The 21,911-nt window shown below is 39.4% G+C and overlaps 1 protein-coding gene across 18 annotated transcripts in view; it reads left to right on the top strand.

Moving 5' to 3' along the window:
* The window catches only part of LOC105382504 (TLD domain-containing protein 2), a 94,712-nt gene that overhangs the window by 40,861 nt on the left and 31,940 nt on the right, over positions 1-21,911 (top strand). For 12 of the 18 annotated variants that reach the window (XM_038108166.2, XM_038108165.2, XM_038108168.2 and 9 more), the window contains 4 exons: positions 10,972-11,034; positions 14,078-14,178; positions 17,854-17,915; positions 19,543-19,678. In XM_038108166.2, coding sequence (XP_037964094.2) covers positions 10,972-11,034; positions 14,078-14,178; positions 17,854-17,915; positions 19,543-19,678 — 362 coding nt within the window. Of the gene's footprint in view, positions 1-10,971; positions 11,035-14,077; positions 14,179-17,853; positions 17,916-19,542; positions 19,679-21,671; positions 21,828-21,911 lie in introns of those variants that run through there. The other 6 variants (XM_048625772.1, XM_038108171.2, XM_048625773.1 and 3 more) reach the window with 2 other exon arrangements.

The following is a 21,911-nucleotide window of genomic DNA, read 5'->3' on the forward strand; positions in this document are numbered from 1 at the left end:
CTGAGAGTACAATTCTTAATCCGTAACTGAGGAATTCTTCAGTGAAATATTTAATGAATCTGACAACAGCCATTGGCAAAATTGTTGTTTCTTTATCATTTATCATTATGGTGAAGCTAGAAGCAATAGTAATATGAATCGTTCGTATACGTGTCAAAACTCGTGGATCAATAAAGTGAAGGTTCTGGCGGCGCTCGCTGCGAGTGGCGAGTGCGTTGCAACAGGTCCTCGTTGCATCAGGCGACCTCCACGGAACTCTTCCGCAATCGTCCGTTCACCTCCGCCGGCGTACCCCCAGCCTCCACGCCGCCGCGGGCCACTCTAGCTTCACAAAAAAACGAATGAGCGCTATCATGCAATCGGTACGGTTAATACGTCTAGATAGAAGTTCTAGTTGTGTTTAGCGCAGCTTCGAAACTAAGTGAGCCCCTTAAGCTCTTAAGTCAACGTCGCACCGACTTCTTACCAGCTAATCGCCGGCGTAAATGTTTTCACTCGCATTACAGCGCTACAAAAGCATTGTTATTTTCCTGGTCATCACTTTGGCTTACGGCACAATTGTGTAAGGAGCGAAACATTGTTCGCACTAAACGTAATGTTTATGTGGCATTGGGAATTGGCGCGCCGTAAGAGAATCTAAAAAAAGAAATGCATGCGTGGCTGTTGGGTGGGTGAGGTGAACGCCTGACCGCGGCCGCTGCGGTCTCGAAGGAATGCTGAAAGGTTAACCTCGCCGGTTAATCTCCCCGAGGGCGTGTCTCCGTTTGACCCCAAAACCGTCTCCTCTGAATTAGAAATGAGAAACTCGACAATTCGCCGTCCCGCGATGCGCCGCGCTGGTCCTTGCATAATAATTTGTTTTCACTGGAGCGCGAGCCACACGAGCCAAAATAAAGTCGGAAATTTTAATTAGTTTTTCAAATATACACAAATAGAGCGGATGATGTTGCTGTATGTCGGCAACTAATCTTTTCTCTTAGTCGCTCGAAATATTATTTATTTATTAACAGAAGCTGAGACAGTAACCATATAAATAGAGAGGATATAAAATATAATCTATTTTGATGAACACTGCCAAGATTCTCTTTTGGCTGATGTGATGAAACATCAGCACATTTGACGGAAAATGGTGTCTTTACACTGTCAGTGGGATAGTTTAAATTAAAAGTAATGAATACTATAAATAATTGTGAATATTGTGTATGTATTTCACAAATAGGTGAATAATAATAAATAGTTGCACGGAAATGTATTAAGTCTCGGAAGGTTGCCAACGCACTTTGTTTTCTTTCACATGATCTTGCACGCACATGTGTTTACAGCTACGGTCGGCTGCACTAATATTGCTAATAAATTACTCTGCTAATTATTCAAATTTGCTTTTATACATTTAAATGTTCATGTTTATTTATAAAACTCTGATTAGATATTCTTTTTATATAAAAGAAGAAGAAGAACTATTGAAGATGGCCTGCTGCTGAGCTGAGGTCCGCGGTTTCACTTTATCGATTGATTAGCAATTAACCGTCGCCGATGTCAGGTATCTTGACAGCAAGTACATAAACAGAATATATAAAAAGAAACTAGACTCTAGAGCATGAAAATATAGCTATTGGGTACCTATTGCTCAAATCAAACATTAGATTTAGAATTCAAAATAACAATTATGCATTCGGCTACGAAGTTTAGTCCCTAATCGGAAGAAATGCACTCGGTGCACCCATTTTCATAATAGATGTAACAGTCTCGAGCGTCCAAGAAAACAATACTGCGTATTTATTTTTCAGCAATGGCAGCTGGCCAACCGGGGGCGCTTTTATCGTGTTGTCCCATCCAGAATAGTATTATATTATACCCATCAAGACTGCGAAAACGAGCTGCGCTTCAGTGTCCTACGATTAATCGTAAAAAAGAACTAAAAAATACATTTTAAAATTATAACAGTATGCAGAAATTAAGTTTGTTATTGTGATTGGTTTCGCCCCATCATTTGAGCCGCAGCAGCACGGTTCAAATTCTGAAAGTGCCATATAAATAGGCATTTTACAGCTTGGCGTCGCTTTAATATTTTGCCTTATTTCCTTGTGATGAGGTGACCGCAGGGGGTGGCACCCGTCGACGCGGAAACTACACAAACAAACACCAAACTATTGAAACTATCGGGATGCTGTCGCGCCGCCGCGCCGCCACCGGAAGCTCAATCAGGAAATTATCACGCCTCAGTTTCCACTACGCTGTATTGACTTTGCGATACAAAGTTCTACGTCGCAGTCGCCGTAGGCATTCATTGAAAACTGTATTTTGCTACCCACATTCAATGACTTTGGAGTCTGTTGCCACGCTGTTGTCTGGTACCAGTTTTAATTGCAGCGTGTGTGTACTCAATCATAATCAAAACATGTCGCCGCGATATCGCGTCTATGTCTATTGACAACCTAGTTCTCTTTATCTACTATACTAGTACGTACTGTTTATAAAATCATCGGAAAGTGTCAAATGTGAGCATTATCTCGTAATTTATGCGCCCGAGCTTCCGAGACTATGTAAACAAGTCTATGTTTATTGTTAACTGTAGAAGTAATAAGGTTTAATCTTAAAGTAAACCAACTCTGCAAGCGACTTAATGCGTGCATGCGCAGTACTTATTACAGTAATCAGGGTGCTTAGGCCTTGTTTATGCATTAACTAATACCTAGTTATACCGTAACTCTGTATATTATTTAATAATGCTCATTACGTAGGACTTGAAGGCATCTAAATAATATTGATTTTGAGTGAAGCTTTTCACTCTTTAAAGTTTTAGTTGCTGTGTACAAAATTTCGAGAATTTAAAGTGAAACTTAAATGTCGAGTGCACTCTCATAATATTTTACCAGACCTCGGTCTCGTTAATTTCATCCGAATAGCGATATTTTTTTGGGCTTTTTGCTTAGCAACAATGAATACAGTGCGGACTGAAGTGACAAGTTGGTTATAAATCCCCTTTAAGTATCATCTGTGTCTGTGCCTCCATTGTATCCGATGATAGGTGGGCCTTAAACATCAGGATTGTATAATACAGCCAGCCTCGGTCCCGTGCCGCGCCGATCTAATCTGAACCTTGTGTATGCAAAATAACGTCCATATCACATTGTATAAGGGGATTAATCAATACCGGGCAATATCCATAGACGATCCGCTGTAGCTTAATACGTGTCCCGAAACGAGGCCATTTTTCTTCAACTGCTGCGAATGATTAGGCACTTCAGAGTGGGCCTTGCTTGTTAATGCCTCTTCAGCGTTTTATCGAAGAGTACCGTTTTGAGTCATAAATAGAATATTGACATAGTTATAGGTAGATAGGTACTAGGGCGTAGCGTAGGACAGCCTCCCGTCTGCTGTCCCGTAGTGACGATTCAGACGGCTGAGCTAGTGGCTGGTGAAGAAGGTCGGGTAAGACTGATGCCCCATGCCAATCCTTAGGAGAAATTTGAGAAGCATATTTAGTGGTGGATGAGTACTGCCCGTTCATCAGGAATTGATACTCCTATTAGATTCACACCTTAATAAGGCGAGTGTAAACTTACCTGCTCAATAATATTTACGAACAAATTAGGTTGTAGGTAATTATTTGATTATTATGATTTAGCATGCTGATTCATCAACTGTTGTTTGTGTTAATACGATAACCTTTGTTGCTCCACTTGTCACATATTTGTTAATCCGATAATGATATTATGTTCGTTAAATAATCAAAATGTTATTTATAAAAAAAGTAGGACTGTGGCTTGGTTTAGTAAACCAAACATATATTTGCTATCGTTAAGCTCTTCGCGGAAAGTATTGGCAATGTTTATTAGGCATTTGTTACTATTAAGTATCTAGCCACCTTGCAAGTTTGAGCTACAAATGTATGCTTGGCGCGCGGGTCTCACAGACGTGCCTAGTGGGGCAATGTTGTTCACAAGGACGTTCACATTCATATGTGATGATGTGACGTGAGTTCACGTGAGTGTTGCCACCTCTCCACCTTTTATATCATTGCAGGTTTATAAATGCACGTTAGTTTCTACGGAATCCAACAATGGTGGATTGATTGGTAATAATAAGTGTTACCTATATGCAAATTGATGAGCATGATTTATGAGAAATAATTTGCGATAAATTAGATCATATTAACAGAATTATCAATAACATTGTTCCTTCACAAGTTCATGGACGCAGCTGTGTGCTATGCCCATTGACTGCAGCATCCAATGTGAATTCTTAATTAGTTATATTTACTACAAATACTCTTGATATATTTATTCTGAAATTACTTATCTTTATAAATATAATTTTAATCATCTTACTTATTGTTTTGTAACATAAATAGATAGACCTAGTATTTTTGCCAGGGACCAATCAATATTATAGGCTGGTGCTACTAGCTACTAGTGCTAACTAGATTACAACAGGAACATGTGTAGTGGTAGCATCACATCTCGCTGGCCCACCATTCTTCTGCTCTCGTTGTTTGAGAACAACGCGAGGCCTTTTCTGATTTATTTTAACTTGAATACGGTAGAATTTCAACTTTTGCTCTGCGAGAATAAAGGGTTTAATTTGCGCTGTGCAATTTTCTTTCCTTTGTTGTGCCGGACGGCTCGGTGGCCGGCCCGAGCCGTGTCTGCTCTATATGGATGCTAATTTCACTATGTCCCACCCGCGCCTGCGTGCGCTGCATATTCAACACCTATACGCAGAGGTATAACGAAGCATAAGGATGAATGTCCACTTCCTCCCCATTGCGCCAATTGCGCTCGTTTGTGAATAGCACTGGACTAATTGTGAGGCCGGGCAATTAGCCAGCCGCTTGATGGGCGATTGCGCACCTCCCGCTCTAAACGGTGATTACATCAGCAAAAACCGTCCCCGGCGACGTTGAACATTCTTAACTATTCAATAATGGAGTAAGCCCTTCTCCCCTGTGCGGGACGGTGACAGGCGATGCTTAGGCTCTCGTTTCACTCCCGCCCGCCGCCTGTCGGCCGCGTGATGACGGTTCGACGTTTCCATCACGTCGACAAACAAATTTTAACCGTACAAGTTTTCCTTTTAACCAAATTTATCCTCCCTTGTTTTCACTAGGGCTATTATTATTTTATGGTTTCTCTCAATTTAATAATGTTTTTCCTGTGCACGTTTTATCCTGAAACCTATGAACCCCATCACTCTTAATCAGCGATTGTTTATCTTGATGATAATGACCGTTTGACGCATCATAAGGCCGTTTGTACCTCATAAGTAAACTGGCCGGCAAGTCTTGCTGATTTATTGACGCGTCATCCAGTAACGAGGCTGCGATAGTATTAACAGTCATAATAACTCACAACTATCTGAGGCTACAGATAGATCGATTAGCGGCTTGTGATACTTATTAATGGTGTTGGAATAAATGCCGTTTTGTACTTGAAGCTAAGGTGAGTCGAGGTATGTGAGCATTAGTATGTAGGCGGCAGGCTGGTGCAGAAGGCCGGTGCAGTCATTAGGGCCCGGCTGGCCTAGTGCCGTCGGTCACACGCTGCGCTGCGGTGCAACACTCCTATTGGACAGCTCCTATTGTACTTGCATTAGATTCCTCTCTACAGAATGTAGACTTGCATCTGTATGCCGATGGCGTAGGCACTTAAACTTATACCTACGGTTAACGATAAACCGATACTTAGTGCCAGTTTCATAACGTAAAAAGTCGTATAGTTAAGCTGAATTTCAGAATGACATCCAGCGCTGTGATGGTTGATTTACTCAGAGGAGAATCTGAGGGTGAGGTGGATATCTAATCAACTTTAGTGTTAATAAAGGTAAATGCTCCTACCTATTAGTACCTATACCAACAGAGTATGGAGGTATAGAACTACAGACGGTACAGTTATTTAGTTGTTAAGTTTATGTATGTGAAATTGCACAAAAACCCGCACCGTTGTGATCTGAGTCAGAGTGATATCTAACGGTACTACATGTTGCGGTCTCATAAAAGGCTCTGCAATTGGAACCACACCACGACGAGTGATTTGTACACAAGTACACAACCTACATAAAATTCGTACTTGTACGTTTTCCTTATAATAAGTGTTTGCAGTATTTTCGCCATTCACATTCGCATCGAATGACACTGAGTCTGTCGCTTGCAGGTAATCGCCGCGGTGTACTTCGCTAAATATTACGAAATTTGCCTTTCAAAGTGATTTCGCTGCATGAAATATTATGAAATAATGCAGCAATTCTGTCCGCCATCGAGCAGTTTCGCGACTTTAATTAATACGTTTTGCATCGAAGATTTATAAGCTCGAGTTTCCAAATTTGCATACGGAGCGGCTCCTTTGAGATGTTAAACGTGGCGCGTAGGATTCGATCCGATTGATTAGTCGGGGACGTGTAGTGAACACGAACAATAGTTGAAATGAGTGTGTCCTCGGGGTCGCTGACCGCTGGTTGCGCAACGTGCGCCGGCGCAGCACCACGCCCCCGTGACGTCCCTAATGTGCGCGACGTGACGCCCGCCAATTTACTATCCACTGTTTTCCTTTACCACGTGCTTGCGATGTTTTTTTGTGTGTCACCAGTCACTCTAGTGAAACCGGAATGTTATAGGTTAAAGGAGGTCGTAGTAAGTAGGTGTGGTGTCATTTGTTAGTAGCCATAGATACGATAGACGTGTGGCGGAATGCTGCCGGTGGTGCAACAGTGCGTGCGTGCGCGCAGACACGTCCTATCTCCGGTAATAGTCAACGACCTCGCCGCCCAAATGTTGCTTTACTATCTAACTTCCTATATACTAACTTACCTGTTTGTACGGTCAATACCTACGGCGATTATAATTAAAGGCGCTTTAGATAAACAAATGTGTTAATAACAACAAGTAAGTAAACTTATCTGGTTGCACAATTTACCTCACATAGGTTGTAATAAAATAATTGACGGTAGGAATGTTTTGTTTGTTTAATTAAATTAATTGAACGCTTGCAAAATATTGTCCGTTTCGAAACGGATGCCGAATGCAACTAGTAATTACTTGTGTGTGGATTGGCCTGCATTGTTATTAATCACTTACATAATTATAGAATGTTATGTATCGATATTAGATATAATTACATAAGTTTATTTCAATTCCCTACGACTACAATGATTTTTCACAGAATCAAATAGCTGGGCACGAAGTACGATGTTGAAACACATAGGTAACTTCTCACATAAATGGAAAGCTATTTTAATATTGTAAAATAATAGGAGCAAACCCTTATCTGCTGGAATAGTTGACCTTACCACCTTCCGCAAGCACAAATACGACCACCGGATACATAAAGCCCGCTATGGAACTTTTATGAGCCAGTTTATGAAAGATTTGTGCAGTTCCTATATCCAACACTTAGATGGGATGTAATTTATGAAGACTAGAACCTACATACCTGCAGATTTATACCTTTAGTGCAATTTCAGCTCTTACAAAGCTAAGCTTAAAAAGTATACCAAGTTCAAAGCGCTAACCTTACCCTTTGTAAATCTGCCAATGTTTACAGATGCAATACGGTCTACATTGTGCACGTCTCATGCCTTTATTATTGACATGCCTCGTGTTTGTCGTTACTAATTGCGCCACTATAAATAGAGATGCACATCTCGTTATATTTATTATGCAATAATAAATTTCATAGTCATGTGCTCGAGTGAAATACGGTGTTTTCGATTTGCAAATACGAAGGTCTCGTAAGAATTAAGTCTTTTGAACTTTTCATTCACACGCGAGCTGCGACCCTGAAGGTTTCGTACACAGTCGGAATTCAGTGACATTATTCATCCTTTGCTGCATTTCTAGGTCACCAGGGTATATAGGTATGTACTATAGTATTTGTAGGTATATCGGTAGTACTTACTAGCGTATCCGTGCGAGCTTTGCATCACCTTTAAGTTTGCCCGTTTCCTACGGGATAAAAAGCACTCAGAGATAATGCAGCATTATAATGGTGAAATCATTTTCGTGTCTTCGTGTAGGTACAGTAAAGTGTATGTTTCCGAAAACAGTAGCTACTATTCGGACAAGAGCAAAGCATATAATATGTAAGACTAGAATAAAACTAGGTCTACCATTGTGAGGACCAGGTCCACACACCAATATGATAAGATGATAGAAATGATAAAAGAAGTATATAACTTCTGATAATTTGATTTATTTAAACTGATAACTATTCTATAATGATATGATGATGAGTACGTGTCGCGCGCGGTTGATGACAAGAACTGACTTAATTTAGGTCGCTAAGGTAAAACTGTTAACATAGCAAAATGTACGGCTATTGGCCCGTACAACCATATATCCTGCAAACCCGCTAGATATACGTCTGTGAAACTGTGTTTCTAGAAGTGGCCGCCTACATTACATTATTGTCTAACTTCACAAAGGTACTGCACGGCCCGGGCAGGGCGCTTCCTGGAAACTAACACAAATATTGCAGCCTCCCGTCCTAGTTCTATATGTAGGCAGTTCGTGGCTGCCAGTCTAGATTGTCTCGTTGAGGAGTGACTGGTTGCATTATAAGGCATTCTCGTAACATTACACTCCCGAGCAATTAAAAAGTTTTAGTTATATTATCAAATGACTACTAAACGGAAAAAAAGTAGCTGAATGACGCCTTCTGCAATATTGGAGAACATTAACAGCGCATCAGAATATTCATATCCATGTCCTTGGAGGGGAAATCCTTAAATATCCAAGCAAATTTTACGCAAAATGAACATTCCTTTATTTTTTTCTACTAAATATCTTCGTTATAGAACATAAAAACACTTTAGTTTCCGTACGAGATGGTATCTATTGATGCTTTAATGGCTGCGCTGGTTGGTTGCGCCTGCGCAGGTCGGGTTACGCTTCGGTGTCTGTTGTCTGTGGTGTGACACGACAACATGATACCTCTACTGTACCTGCGTGTTTATGTTGGAACTAATGTTATTGAAAAATAAATACGGTTCAAAGTTACTCAAATCAAATAGTGCCAAAAAGTTAGGTTAGAAGCTTTAAGTTTAAGACCCAATATAAAGTCAAGAAACGCAGTTCTGGTTTACGTTTTTATGCAGGTACTTGTGTAGGTTAGAAAATGTTTTAGCAAACTTAAGTACGTATTTTAATTATTTTCTAATTATGTATGATACTTAAATAATTTATAGCAACGATAACAAAAACCTAGAGACCCCCAGTTAATTAAGATTGAATTGGGCACCGAAAAAATTGTCATCAATATAAATTAGCTCGCATCCGCAATCCGTCCAAACAAAAGAGTCCTAGTGACAAATGGCAGGGTCGTACACATTGCGGTGGTAGATACGGGAGCGGCCTGCCCGCCCCCGCGCCGCCCGCCCCCGCTGCCGCCCGCCCAGTGTCAAGGGCGGGCCGGCTCCTTACGCCGCCGCCGCCGCCGCCACACGGCCCTTTTCGCTAACGCACCCCAACATAAATGTATACCTTCAGAGCACTATATTATGAACCTTGCCTTCATTTATAACTGTCCATAATGTTTGTTTGTATCGAGTAAACTGCGCTATTCAATAGTAATATTTGTTTGTAAAAACCGTACTTATCGCTTTTAGTTTAGTTAGTACATTTAATATGTATTTTGTTTTCGCTTCTGCACTAACTTCTGGTTTATTTCGCCGTTACTACCGAAGGTTTCCAATCGAATGCGGCCTCGAAGCCCCATACGCTGCGTATACGTTACGTTACGTCGTCACAGAGCTTATAAACTTGGATGTCTTCTTGTAAATTAGTGCGAATGATTTACGTAATCAGGAACGTTTGCAAGGTCGCTCCACTTGTGCCTGATTGGCTGGAGGGCCCTCAGCGAAGAAGCTCGTTATCCAATTAAATTGCGGTTCTATTTTCGAGTTTCCTTCGCGGAAATGTCTTGAAAAGCGCATCCTCCCGACACGGTCGCTTGTCCATTGTATATTTTGCGAGGACTGTCTCACTCTAGACGTGATAATGTTGAGATAGTGTCTATTACTAAACGGTTAATTGAGTTAACTATAGCATAGGGAAGTGATAACTGCAATTATCTTGTTTGTTCAGTTATTGTGTGCTGTTCGATGATGCAGGCTGTTTAAATGTCACTGTCTCACACAGTTGCATGTGAGAGTAATCAGTTGATATAAAATACTGCAACAATTATGTATCTCTACTTACATCTATCAAACCCCGTGACATTAATAGCTCATAAACAACAATCGGCATTATTGCATTACGAAGGAGCATACGCAATAAAATAATGGCACATTTTAATTAGCCACTTACGATAATTAAGAATTGTTACAATTAATTTCCATATCGAGTGGGCATTGTTAGGACCCGTCCGACCTGCTAGCTGGAACGATGACTTCATCCCATTACATTTTTTATTCCATTATTATTATTTGTTTATACAGTACAATAATCTTGTTTTTTCATATTATAATTTATGTTGTGTATTGTAAATGGTTCACAATTTTGCATGATGTTTACTCAAGCTCTACCCATTCCATTTAGTGGTATGTTTTATGTTCCATTTTCATTAGTGTCGTTACATGTCTGTTTTCACCACATACATAATGTAGTTGATGTTTTGGGTAACGCTTGACTCTTGCTCTTGTATTCACGTGGCTGAGAAAAAAAAACCATTCATAAATGTGATCACAAATTTCAAGTGGCTCTCACGGTATTATGTACTTGTACTATGGTGTTTGAGAAAATGAAACTTCAGGCTGCAGCATCATTATATGCAGAATCTTAAAGTTTCCTGAGAGTTGAAAAGTTTGGCCAATAGAGCGAAAGTTTTTTTAATCGCTGCTTTTTCACCAATTGCCTGATTAAAAGAAGAATACTAAAAAACACCACACACCATAGAGTACATAACAGCGTGAGTGACCCAGTAGCGGCACCTAGGTGTTGTGGCATGCACTGCCTGTAGCCCTCTCTGTTGCATGCAGGTCTAGGCGCGCCTCGCAGCAGCTGTCCCGGAGTGCGGAGAGCATCGACCACGCGTACAAGAGGTACCTCATTTATAATACTCTTTACTGGTTTATATTGCATGCAAAAGACATCATCGAAAAACGCAACGTCGACTGTGAGATTGGATCGAGAGTATGGCAACATTTTGGAAGTTAATAGCTATTGAAGCTATAAGAAAATTTGAATGCAAGAAATTTAGAAAAAATATAAAAAAATATGCTATTGATGTAACGGTTTTCGATGTTGTGTCTTTTGCATACATAAAATATAATATTTAATCGTTTCCCATCGACATCACAGCTTTTTAGACCTCATGACATGCGGGAAACTTTCAGACTCATTTTGCATAAATATTACAAACTCCAGTAATTTTACCGTTCTCATCAGGATTAATTAATAGTTTAGTAGGATTAATTCATAGGTTATTCGCATGGCATTAGGCTCATATTGGGCTGTGATGTTGGTGGCTACCTGGCCTGGACGAACTCTTCAAGAATAGTGTAACATGCCAAAAATGTTTATATTTCTGATATAAAAATATATTCTTATATATTTTGATCGAAGCGTGAGGCGCGAGCCGTGTATGAACGTTTCGCCGCTCAGTGTACAGTACACGTTTTAGTTAGTTTAAGTTCATTGCCATGCAAATTTTCATGCAGGATTCGCATATCGTATTATGTATGCAATTTGCATGGCAATATTCTTCCGAGTTCGTTGTTTTATTTCATTTCATTTTTATGAATTGCGGAATTGTGTCATGCGAGTGCAACGTATGATGTTGTTGTGCGCACGATATGTAGGACTTGCATAACATGATCTAGTTGCGAATTTCAATATTTTCTAACATGTATTCCATAAGCTTCGTTATCATATCACGTATGGTATGTCGCATATTCAGTGTCTATGATCAGTTACATTTGCATTTATGTTGTACATATATTTTTACTGCAATGGATTCGACTCATTAAGATACGAGGCGAATGCTGGGTAATCCATTTTTTGCACAATATTGTTTACAAATATACCTCATTATGCTATAAATATGTACATATATGAACCAATTTTTATTAAGTATATGTATGTTTCCGTGTTCAAATCAAAACATCTTGTTAATACCATACCCATTTTCATGGTAGCTATACCGATTCGTTTAATTTTATTTATCACATTATTATTTGCGTAAAACCATTTTCAGTAACTGCTTGTATATGCTTTTTCGAATTCTCATATGATACGGTATCAGGGATCAAGTGAAGAGATGTGGGCGCGAAGTTGCGACCTATATTCAAGTAATCCGACCTAATCCAGGTTTAACTTACACACTTGGCAGAGTTTCATTGGTTCTATTACATAATTAATTCCAGCCACGGCAATTCTTGTTACTTAGCTCTTCGTACATAGCCTGGAAATTACAGTTTAAGCTGGGAAAATAAAGAGCTTTCCCCGTTCAAAAGCTTTTGATGTCGTCTTGTTGCGGGGCGAAATCTCGTGAACACCATTAAGAAAATATAGCTAAATATATTGTATATAATAATACCTATATATTTTAATTACACAAGACTCCCGACGCACCCCGCCGCGGGGAAATAAATGACAAAGTTGTGCTAATGTTTACTAATAGCGGGGAAGTGTGCGATTAGAGAACCATGTCAAATTATAGCGCCCCCCTCATTGCGTTATACATTTATAATGTAATTGTAAGCATATGTAACTCTACCGTAATTGTTTTAGGGTAATTTATGTCGTCGATTATGATGTGATCTTTTGAACTTGCAACCAGGAAGACTGTTCTGAGTACGAGTAATAAATCAGAGGGTACTGTGTCCTAATAGACCACTTATTTTGTAATTCCAACGAAAATGTATAATTTAACGTACAAAATGCGAAATTATTCCCAAAGGCAAAGTTTCCAGTTTTGCACTAAGTTGAAGTTTAAACTTTTGTGATTAAGACCCATGTCATGTAATTTGTAGTATGTTGTACTAGGTTTTGTTAAATGGTAGTAAACAAGGGTCCTTTGTTTCATGTAGTAGTTGTATTGTATGCGTGGGTGAGTCGCCGCGAAGCTCATTCATTCTGTATGTATTTTTAAATTGGTATTTACGTATTTCATACAATTATCAGTGCGATGAACCTGCTTCGTGTGTGTCTAGTGGAGACTAGATGTTTTGAATTTATTCCGGATACAAATTGGGTTAATTGATGTTAATAGTGAATATAGTCGTAAATAAGTAGATGTGCCAACGTCATAGTATATTTAAATACACAATATGCAATGGGCAGCTTCCTTAAACTAGTTTTACTCGTACTTATATTATAAGTATTTATTCAGAAAATGCATTCAATGTGCATTGAATGAATTTATATACTTATCAGTTTTTTTTCCTTGTAGGTATAAAAGATAGGGAACATGTGTTAGATGCTCGTATTTACATTAAGTTTATCGTTACCAGAACTGTTTGTTTATTTCTACTGGTGTTGAGAATTTACAACTTCATAGCCTGCTAGTGTAAATAAACGTAATAGCAATCTACTTACTGAATTTAACATATCATTTTAATGAGGAAAATATAGTTGAGAATTTTAAACATTCTGTAACACGGATATGCGAGTTTTTATTACCTACGCAGATTAATATTTAAAATACAGATTACAGAATTTATTAAGAATAATATATACATTTGTATGGAGTTTCAATGTTCCAAGATGTGCAATTGTGCAAAGCCCAATATTAACTTATTCATAGGCGTCTGATAGCACACCAGCTACCGTAGGGTAGCACCAATGTTCAAAAGCAGGGCGGCCTACCTGTCAAAAATATAACATAAAAATATGACAAAACCATACGAGTTAACTTTTACCCAGGTTTAACGGATTGTCTACTCTGAAAAGACGTAAGGCCATACACAATGTATGCGACCTCAACCGTATTTGCGTTTAATCTTGACACTGTACATTTTCTATTTTTCTCGTCTTACCTCTTTTCAGTGTGTCTTCCGCCTAAGAACGAAATACGTGCCATATATAATGGTACCGATTCTGCACCATGAACGTTGATTTAACCGTGTGCCTCGCACGTTCCAGGTCTAAGAGCCGCTCGGTGGACCACGGGTTCGCGGCGCCGTTCGACCTGGACGCGCTGCGCTCCAAGGTCGAGGGGAGATTCGACGCCGTGCACAGAGGAGGTAAGACTGAGTATCTTTAATCTATACAGGATGTTGCAAAAACAGCAACCTTTTTTTTTCGCGAATTTTGAAAATCTGATTTCATTTTCGGGCTTAGACATACCATGCTGCACATGTTTGTTTCGGCTTAGTATACCCTTTTTGCAACACCCTGTATATGTATTAACCTCTTGAATCTGAGGTCTAAGTGCCTATTCATTCAAAAACGGCGATACGGCTCCTATTACTTGAGTGATATCACCTATCACGTGAGTACAAATGTACAGGACAAAGACTACCTTAGGGGATAACATTCGTGAGCGTATGAATGTATGTATGAATGAATCCCTTAAAATCATATGAGAACAAATCTATTATCGTCAGGCGCCATATTGCGACTTTGGGACGCAAAAGTTTAAAGGTGGAATGTACCTGCATAGTGTTTTACTGGGGGGTGGTAACCGATATATCTGATACATATCTATGAAAAATTTCATCAGGCAGATCCTCCACAGGCCGTCTCATGTCCACTGACCCTCTGCTCCAGGAGTAGCGTTTCTATCCTATATCGGTTACCACCCCCCAGTAAAACACTATGCAGGTCATGCATATAGGATTTAAAGATTTTGATAAATACTCAGTACTTAGAAGCTCATTCGTCTCTCACTAGCTTGAGTTAGAAGGAAGAATAATTGTAAAATAAATAATTGTAAATTGTCTACACTTAGTAAAAAGTCATTTCAAAATACCAGATTTTTTGCTATAAATTTTGCAAACTTTGTTACCATATTTTTGGACTTTTTCTGCTCAATAAATTTTTGCAAATGCACTGCCTGGCTGCGTCATAAAATGCCGGATCAGGTTTTTGGACATTTCATTGAAGTTTGTAATAGTTTTTAAAAAAAGCAAATGAGCTCTGTTAACGCTTAATTTATCTTGCATATTTCATAAGTATTAAACAGTATCCTGTCTGAGCTACTACGATGTCGAATAATACAATATATATGTAGGTTAGTTAGGTAGTATTTTATACAGTGTAGAGCAATTGTTGTCAGAGAAAATACCGTAATATCTATATTCAACCACAAACCATTTTGAAGCGTCCCACGCCTGAATCTTACTTTAAATATAAATAATGTTATACCATAAAGTACATCGTGAAAACTGAGACTTTTTGTATAAAAGGAAACCGCTGCGTATAAAATTAAACCAACAACATTTCATTTACCGCAATTCAGTGATATGTTTACATTTTGGCGTTTCACGTGTGCTTTGCGAGTTGTTTCGTTTGACCGCCTATCTTGTTTTCGACCATTTGGCCAATCGTAAATTTAAATTTGAAACTAAAATAAATAAATAAAAAACCTTTAACAAACATCATAGACGTCGATGTGTATTTATGATTTACGCCGAGGATTCACTCAGTTTTCCCACTAAACATCCCGTCTATAAAGCGGCATCCGTTTGTTTAATGGACTATATAATTTTAACGTTTCATTCCGTAGAATATTCCGAAAGCACAAGTTCGCACTTTGACGGCGTCGCCACCGTCGTCGTCGTCGTCGACTGAATTTAATTCGTGTTCTCATTACACGAGTTTCAGAACAGGCAAATTGACAAATTTGTGCCTTAAAAAATCCTGTTTTCCTCGTTAATATTTGTTTTTCCTTCAACGTTACGTTATGATCGATATAAAAAGAATCAAAGTTGCTTTGAGCGCTTGCCAGCATTAATCCCTGCGCAAGACGTTTATGTCACACATTTCCTTGGATTATTTCGTTCCATGTGTTTATTAACATATTTAATGGGATTATCTGCTTTTAGCCCGCCGTTAAATTAAAGTTGAGTCCGCCTTGTTATTAGAATAGTTTCGTAGCAGTTTAAACTTAACTTGTTTGACAAAGGATACGTTGAAACAATGGGCCCTTATTCCTGCGTCATCTGTAATAGTGGAAACTTCTAACATCAAACTATACCCGCGGCAACTGTCGCAAAATTCGGGTACATTTTGCCCCATTTCTAGATAACATTACTTACATAGATATAAGAAGTACTGTTCGGTATTTGAGTAAATAATCTAGTCCGAGTCCAGAAAGTATTTGCAAATATGCAATGTACTTAATTCAAAACTTCATGTAGGTATAGGTTACTATAGGTACCAATAATTTAAATGATCACAGTCTTTTTTGCGTCTGGTTAAGAAGCTTTGTCGGTAGGTATACAATGGGCATCCGTATAAGCAAAAAATATCCCTTTAGGTCATCCACTTACAATAATGGGCATTTACCTACGTATTTACTAGGCAAATGTTCAGCACTTAATAAAATTGAAAGAACCTATTCAGCTAAAGAGGTGCTTTTATTTTATCACAGGCACTAAGTATACATAGATGTTGACCTTGTCAATATTGTTGGGATAGATACATACGTACGAGAGAGATTACTAAAGCCTAAAATTAATTCACAGAGCATAAATTCCAAGCGCAGTAATAACCATGTAGTACACTAGTAGAGGTAATACAAAGTCAGGTACAAATTAGCCCCTGCAGACGGCCGCACGGCAACTCACACTGTGTTGGATGTGTTGTGTGTTTCAATTCCAAGTTGGGAACAGGCGCTGCGGCTTCGCAATACGAATACGATGAACTAGCGCCGCAGTTCGATGTATAGCCGGTCTGTTTACATCAAGCGAGCACGGAGCGAGAGCTAGAGCTAGAACATTATTTCAAGAGAAATATAAATCTTCACTGATTGTATGTAACAAGGTTTGTTATCCCATTTGCATTATGTTGATTCCTCACTAACGTGAAAAAAATGGTAGACATGTAAAAAATTGTAATGTTTAAAGGATTCAAGGGTCTAATCCTAACGTTGAAAGAATGCTCTTATTCTAGCTTCAGCTCTCTGTTCGTTTGATATAAATGGACTTTTACAAATAACACAGTCGGAGGGTGGAAAAGTTGCGCTTTCATTCCTAATTCGGAATTCACTATTTCCGTTGTTTTCTGTTGCGATGTTTACATGCTGTGGGGTGGTGTTTGTTAGGTGCTAAGTGGCACATTGTGAGTTATTGTGAGATTTCAATACTGCAGAATGCAAAGGAAATACTTACGTAAATGCACTTATTTTATCTGAAGACTTTCTGGCTTCCACAAGCCTGTTGTAAGATCCTTCGCCATGTTTAGATCCGAGAGCACATGTGTGCGTTCGTCATCATCATTATTCAGTCAATAATCTTTTGTTTCTTGACTTGGCATATCCTGGATCCCATCGCTCGAACCTGTGTCGATGGACTTAAGGCTAGAGAGCCACCTGCGCATTGAGCGGTGGTAGCTCAGTCGGGTAAGCGCCCGCTTCTCACGCAAGAGATGCGGGTTCGAATCCCGGCGCTGACAAGTTCTTTTAACTTAAGTACAATGTATACCATCGCTCTTACGGTGAAGGAAAACATCGTGAGGAAACCTGCATATCTAGATTTAGCACATCTAGATATGTGAACCCACCAACCCGCAGTGGACCAGCGTGGTGGGAAATGGTCCAAGCTTAGGAAGGCAGTTTAGACCTTGGGGATATGCACAAAGGTTCCACTCGAGAGAGCCAGGTGCAGGTACTTACACTCCCACAGAGAATAGAATATAATAGAATAGAGCCACCTGCTATTTGCTTTTTTTTTAATTAAATGTATTTTTTTTTTCAGATGACGATGACCAAATCAAGAGATTGCCCCCACCACCGCCAATTAAGACAAAGACTTACACGGTAAGTTTATTTAATTTAGTTATGCTTTTGTTTATCCCTGTATATTAATTAGTATGTCCTCCTAGCCGAATTTCGACTACGGCGGCCAATCTTCAATTGAGATCAGCCATCTACGTTCAACTGCCTCTGTGGTCTAGTGGTAGAAGCTTCGCTTCATGGCCCAGAGGTCCCGGGTTCGATTCCCGGGTGGGACCATCAATTTGTGTTTCTAAATTGTGGTTCTAAGTTTGGTTAGGACATAGAAGGCTGATCACCTGATGTCCGAAACAGTGAAACGATCCATGCTGTCGGATGGGCATGTAAAGCAGTCGGTCCTGCGCCTAGCTCTCTCCAGTCGTGTCGGTCAATCCGTCCCATTGGGTTATGAGAGTGATGGAACAGAGAGTGCTCCTGTGTACTGCGCACACACTTGGGCACTATAATCTACTCCTGCGTAGATGGCTGATCTCAAATGAGATTGGCCGCCGTAGTCGAAATTCGGCTAGGAGGACATTATTAATTAGTATTGTTCCCAAGTACTTACTTAAATTAAACGTGTGTCATGTATTGCTAAAATGTAATCCGGTGTTTTACAAGTTATTGTACTATTGAATGGTAGGCTAGAGTACCCATGTTTCTAACTCTAGTGGCTCTATTATCCCGGGTTCAATCTTGGAATGAAACCCGGATAATAGAGTCATAATACAATAAACCCAGCTTTACTAACCACTGCGCCACTGATCTTCTAATAGATTTCCTCTATCCAAGAATTAACAGAAAAAGCTACGAAAAAGTACAATCATATATCAAAAATTTACCTACTAGTGTAAATGTAAATACACCTTTCTCCACCCTTCCCACCCTGTATCTAATTCCCTTGGGCCTTAACTGCTGTTAAAATGGATTCACTCACTCCGAACGCCGCTGAAAAGGCAGCGAAATTACAAAATGGAAACGTTGGATTGTATAAATATTCTAATACATATTTGATGTATTTTCTGAGGAGTACCTATTGCTTTTTATGACTGAGAAGCGTTTGACTGACGCTTCCATTATTGACTCCGGAACTGCTCCGGAATTGTTAAAATCATCATCATCAGCAGCAGCCTATAGCAGTCCACTGCTGGACGTAGGCCTCTCCCAAAGCACGCCACTGGATGCGATCTTTAGCTTTCCGCATCCAATTAATTAATTGTTAAAATACGTTCATTTAATTTAAAATCAGTCCTATCCTATTCCGGCTTTTGCTGTAGAAATTCCGGTTTAAAATCACCCTGTTAGTCACTTACTACTACGACCAGGCGTCTTCATCAGCAGCCGATAATCATCCACTGCTCGACTTGGGCCTCTTCCAAAGAGCGCCACAACAGTCGTCTGTCCACGGCCTTCCTTCAGAGGGTGCACAAACTGCACAAAATCTTCCTCCAGTGACTTTTTCCCTTTATTCAGTCAGCGACTGACGCTATTCTTACTGGCCAATCATTTCACCACGGTGGCAAACCTTAGTGAAGCTCTTGCGACGAATCTAAACAGCCTTCATGTTACGAAACGTTGATGGTTGTACTAGGCATATTTGATTGCTGTATTTCTTCCCAGTGTGTCACATAATTCTCCATCTGTATTTTACCAATTCATTTATTATTTCCAGGTTCGCGACCGAGAGACGTTGACCTCCCTGGCGGCGCGCTTCGACACCACCCCCTCGGAGCTGACGAAGCTGAACCGGCTCGCCACGCAGTTCATCTTCCCCGGACAGACCCTGCTCGTGCCGGATAAGAGGAAAGGTGAGCTAACACTCTGGCTTATAAATGCTTTGCATGAAGAAAACAGTATTTACTGCTACTTGCTGGTTTTAATCGAGTGAGGAGGAAAAAATGAGACTCGCCGCTTGGTACAACTTGTCGTGTATATTTTATTTTTACTTTTTAAATCTATGATGCCCACAAGGCAAAGACAATTTATTCATGTTGCCAACACCTATATATTTTTGGCTTGATCTATACAAAACTGAAAAGAACCTGTTGCCGCGATCATAGGAAATAGATGAAAAATATTAAGATGTCGCATTTTAGCATATTTTATTTTGCTTGGGTAAGAGCCCGCTTCTCAGAGATGCGGGTTCGAATCCCGGCGCTGACTAAACCAATGAGTTCTTTGAATTTAAGTACAATATATACCATCACTATTACGGTGAAGGAAAACATCGTGAGGAAACCTGCATATTATCTAGATTTGGCACATCTAGATATGTGATCCAACCCGCAGTGAACCAGCTTGGTGGGAAATGGTCTAAGCTTAGGAAGGCAGTTTAGACCTTGGGGATATGCATAAAGGTTCCATTCGAGAGAGCCAGGTGCAGGTACTTACACCCGCACATAGAATAGAATAGTGTTATTTTATTTTATGACGGAATCTTTTTAATTTTAAATTAATTTGTTCGTAAACCGAATATTAAAATGAATTTAGTATCGCAATTTCACTAGATGTTTATAATTTATGTAGTGTTTACGGCGGCGCTGACATTACAGTAATTTGCATTGATTACGGTGTGGAAGTGAGTTAATTATTATAATGAAACAACATAATTATGATGGATTTACATAGGTCAGTGTTTACTTGCCTGTCTACTTATTAAGTGATTTGAGGGTTGAGTCGGACTGGCATAACGGAAACGGACAACGCATTAAATGTTTACTACATTTAATGCGTTGTCCGTAAATTTATTATAATGTTATCGATTTTATAGCTAAGAAAAACAAATGCAATACTTTATTGATGTCGTTTAAAATACAGAACATGGATTGTTACTGTTTTCAAGTTTATCGTGATTGCATTAGGTTTTGCCTTACATTAAATTATAGACCTTTATACCTAGGCATGCAATTGTATGTCAAAAGTTAATAAACGTTTGGAAATAATACAGCTTTAATAATCAGTAGTGGAGCTGTACAAGTATTTTTATAAATGATTTATTGATGTGTTAGCTGTGTACGATGATGGAGGTTCAACACTTGATCAAACAAAATGACTCTTAGTTGAGTTAACAGAATATGTTGATAGTATGTAACAAAACTCTGCAATAGGAAGTGTTGATTGATAAAGTAGTGTCAAACTGACCATACGAGTACCATGCGCTGTCCACCCTGCACATATGCAACGAATACTATGAAGGTTTTTAAACAATACTTTAGTGTGATTGTTGAAAGACTTTTAGGTTGTTTCATAGGTATGATAATTTATCAATTTTATTTGTGTTTTACTTCATGTTTATTTTGTTGTCATAGTAAAGGGTTGTTTAATTAATAATCTAATACAGTGTTATGCGTTGTTTTTTTGATTCTTATCTATTATAAATTATAAGTTATTTGCTTATTTCAAAAAGATCATTAACTCTCTCTTATTCTTTTATCATACTATTTTCGGATCGTATTTAATTAGTAATGGATACTGCACACATCTACCACCTACGCTTCAGTAATGTGTTTTCAGCTAGAAAGAGTGAGGTGTATCGGATTACATATTGTTGTAGGAGAGTGTCGGCCCACGTGAGGTATTGTCTGCTCACTTCGGCGGAGGAAAACAAAGCGGCAGCCTTGTGGCCAATCAGCTGTGACGCGCCAAACTTCAGGAGGGTTACTCTATACTGACGAAAAACTAACGAACGAGAACTATCGTGCAATTGTAACGTTAAAATACGAGATAGAGTCGCTTGCTCAGGTTTTTCGTCATATAGAGTGATCCCCCAGTTTCTTATTTACTCCACGCTTACGAAACTGTTGCCGCAACGCAGCCAGCTCAGTACAGCGCGCGCCGCCGGCCCGCCAACACACCCGTAGACCTATCAGCGATAGCGTCGCTAATCAATTATCTCGCCAAGATATGCCCGTGATAACTCCGCAATGTTCAGCGAATTCATGAAGCGCTGGTACCACGGTGCGTTACTGTTGCAGCTAGTTATTGTTTCCTTCCCTTCCGGGGAGACCTGTGTCCCAGCAGTGGGTCGTGATGTAGTGTTTG

This window comes from Plutella xylostella, chromosome 15, assembly GCF_932276165.1.
Source record: "Plutella xylostella chromosome 15, ilPluXylo3.1, whole genome shotgun sequence".
Lineage (NCBI taxonomy): Eukaryota > Metazoa > Arthropoda > Insecta > Lepidoptera > Plutellidae > Plutella > Plutella xylostella.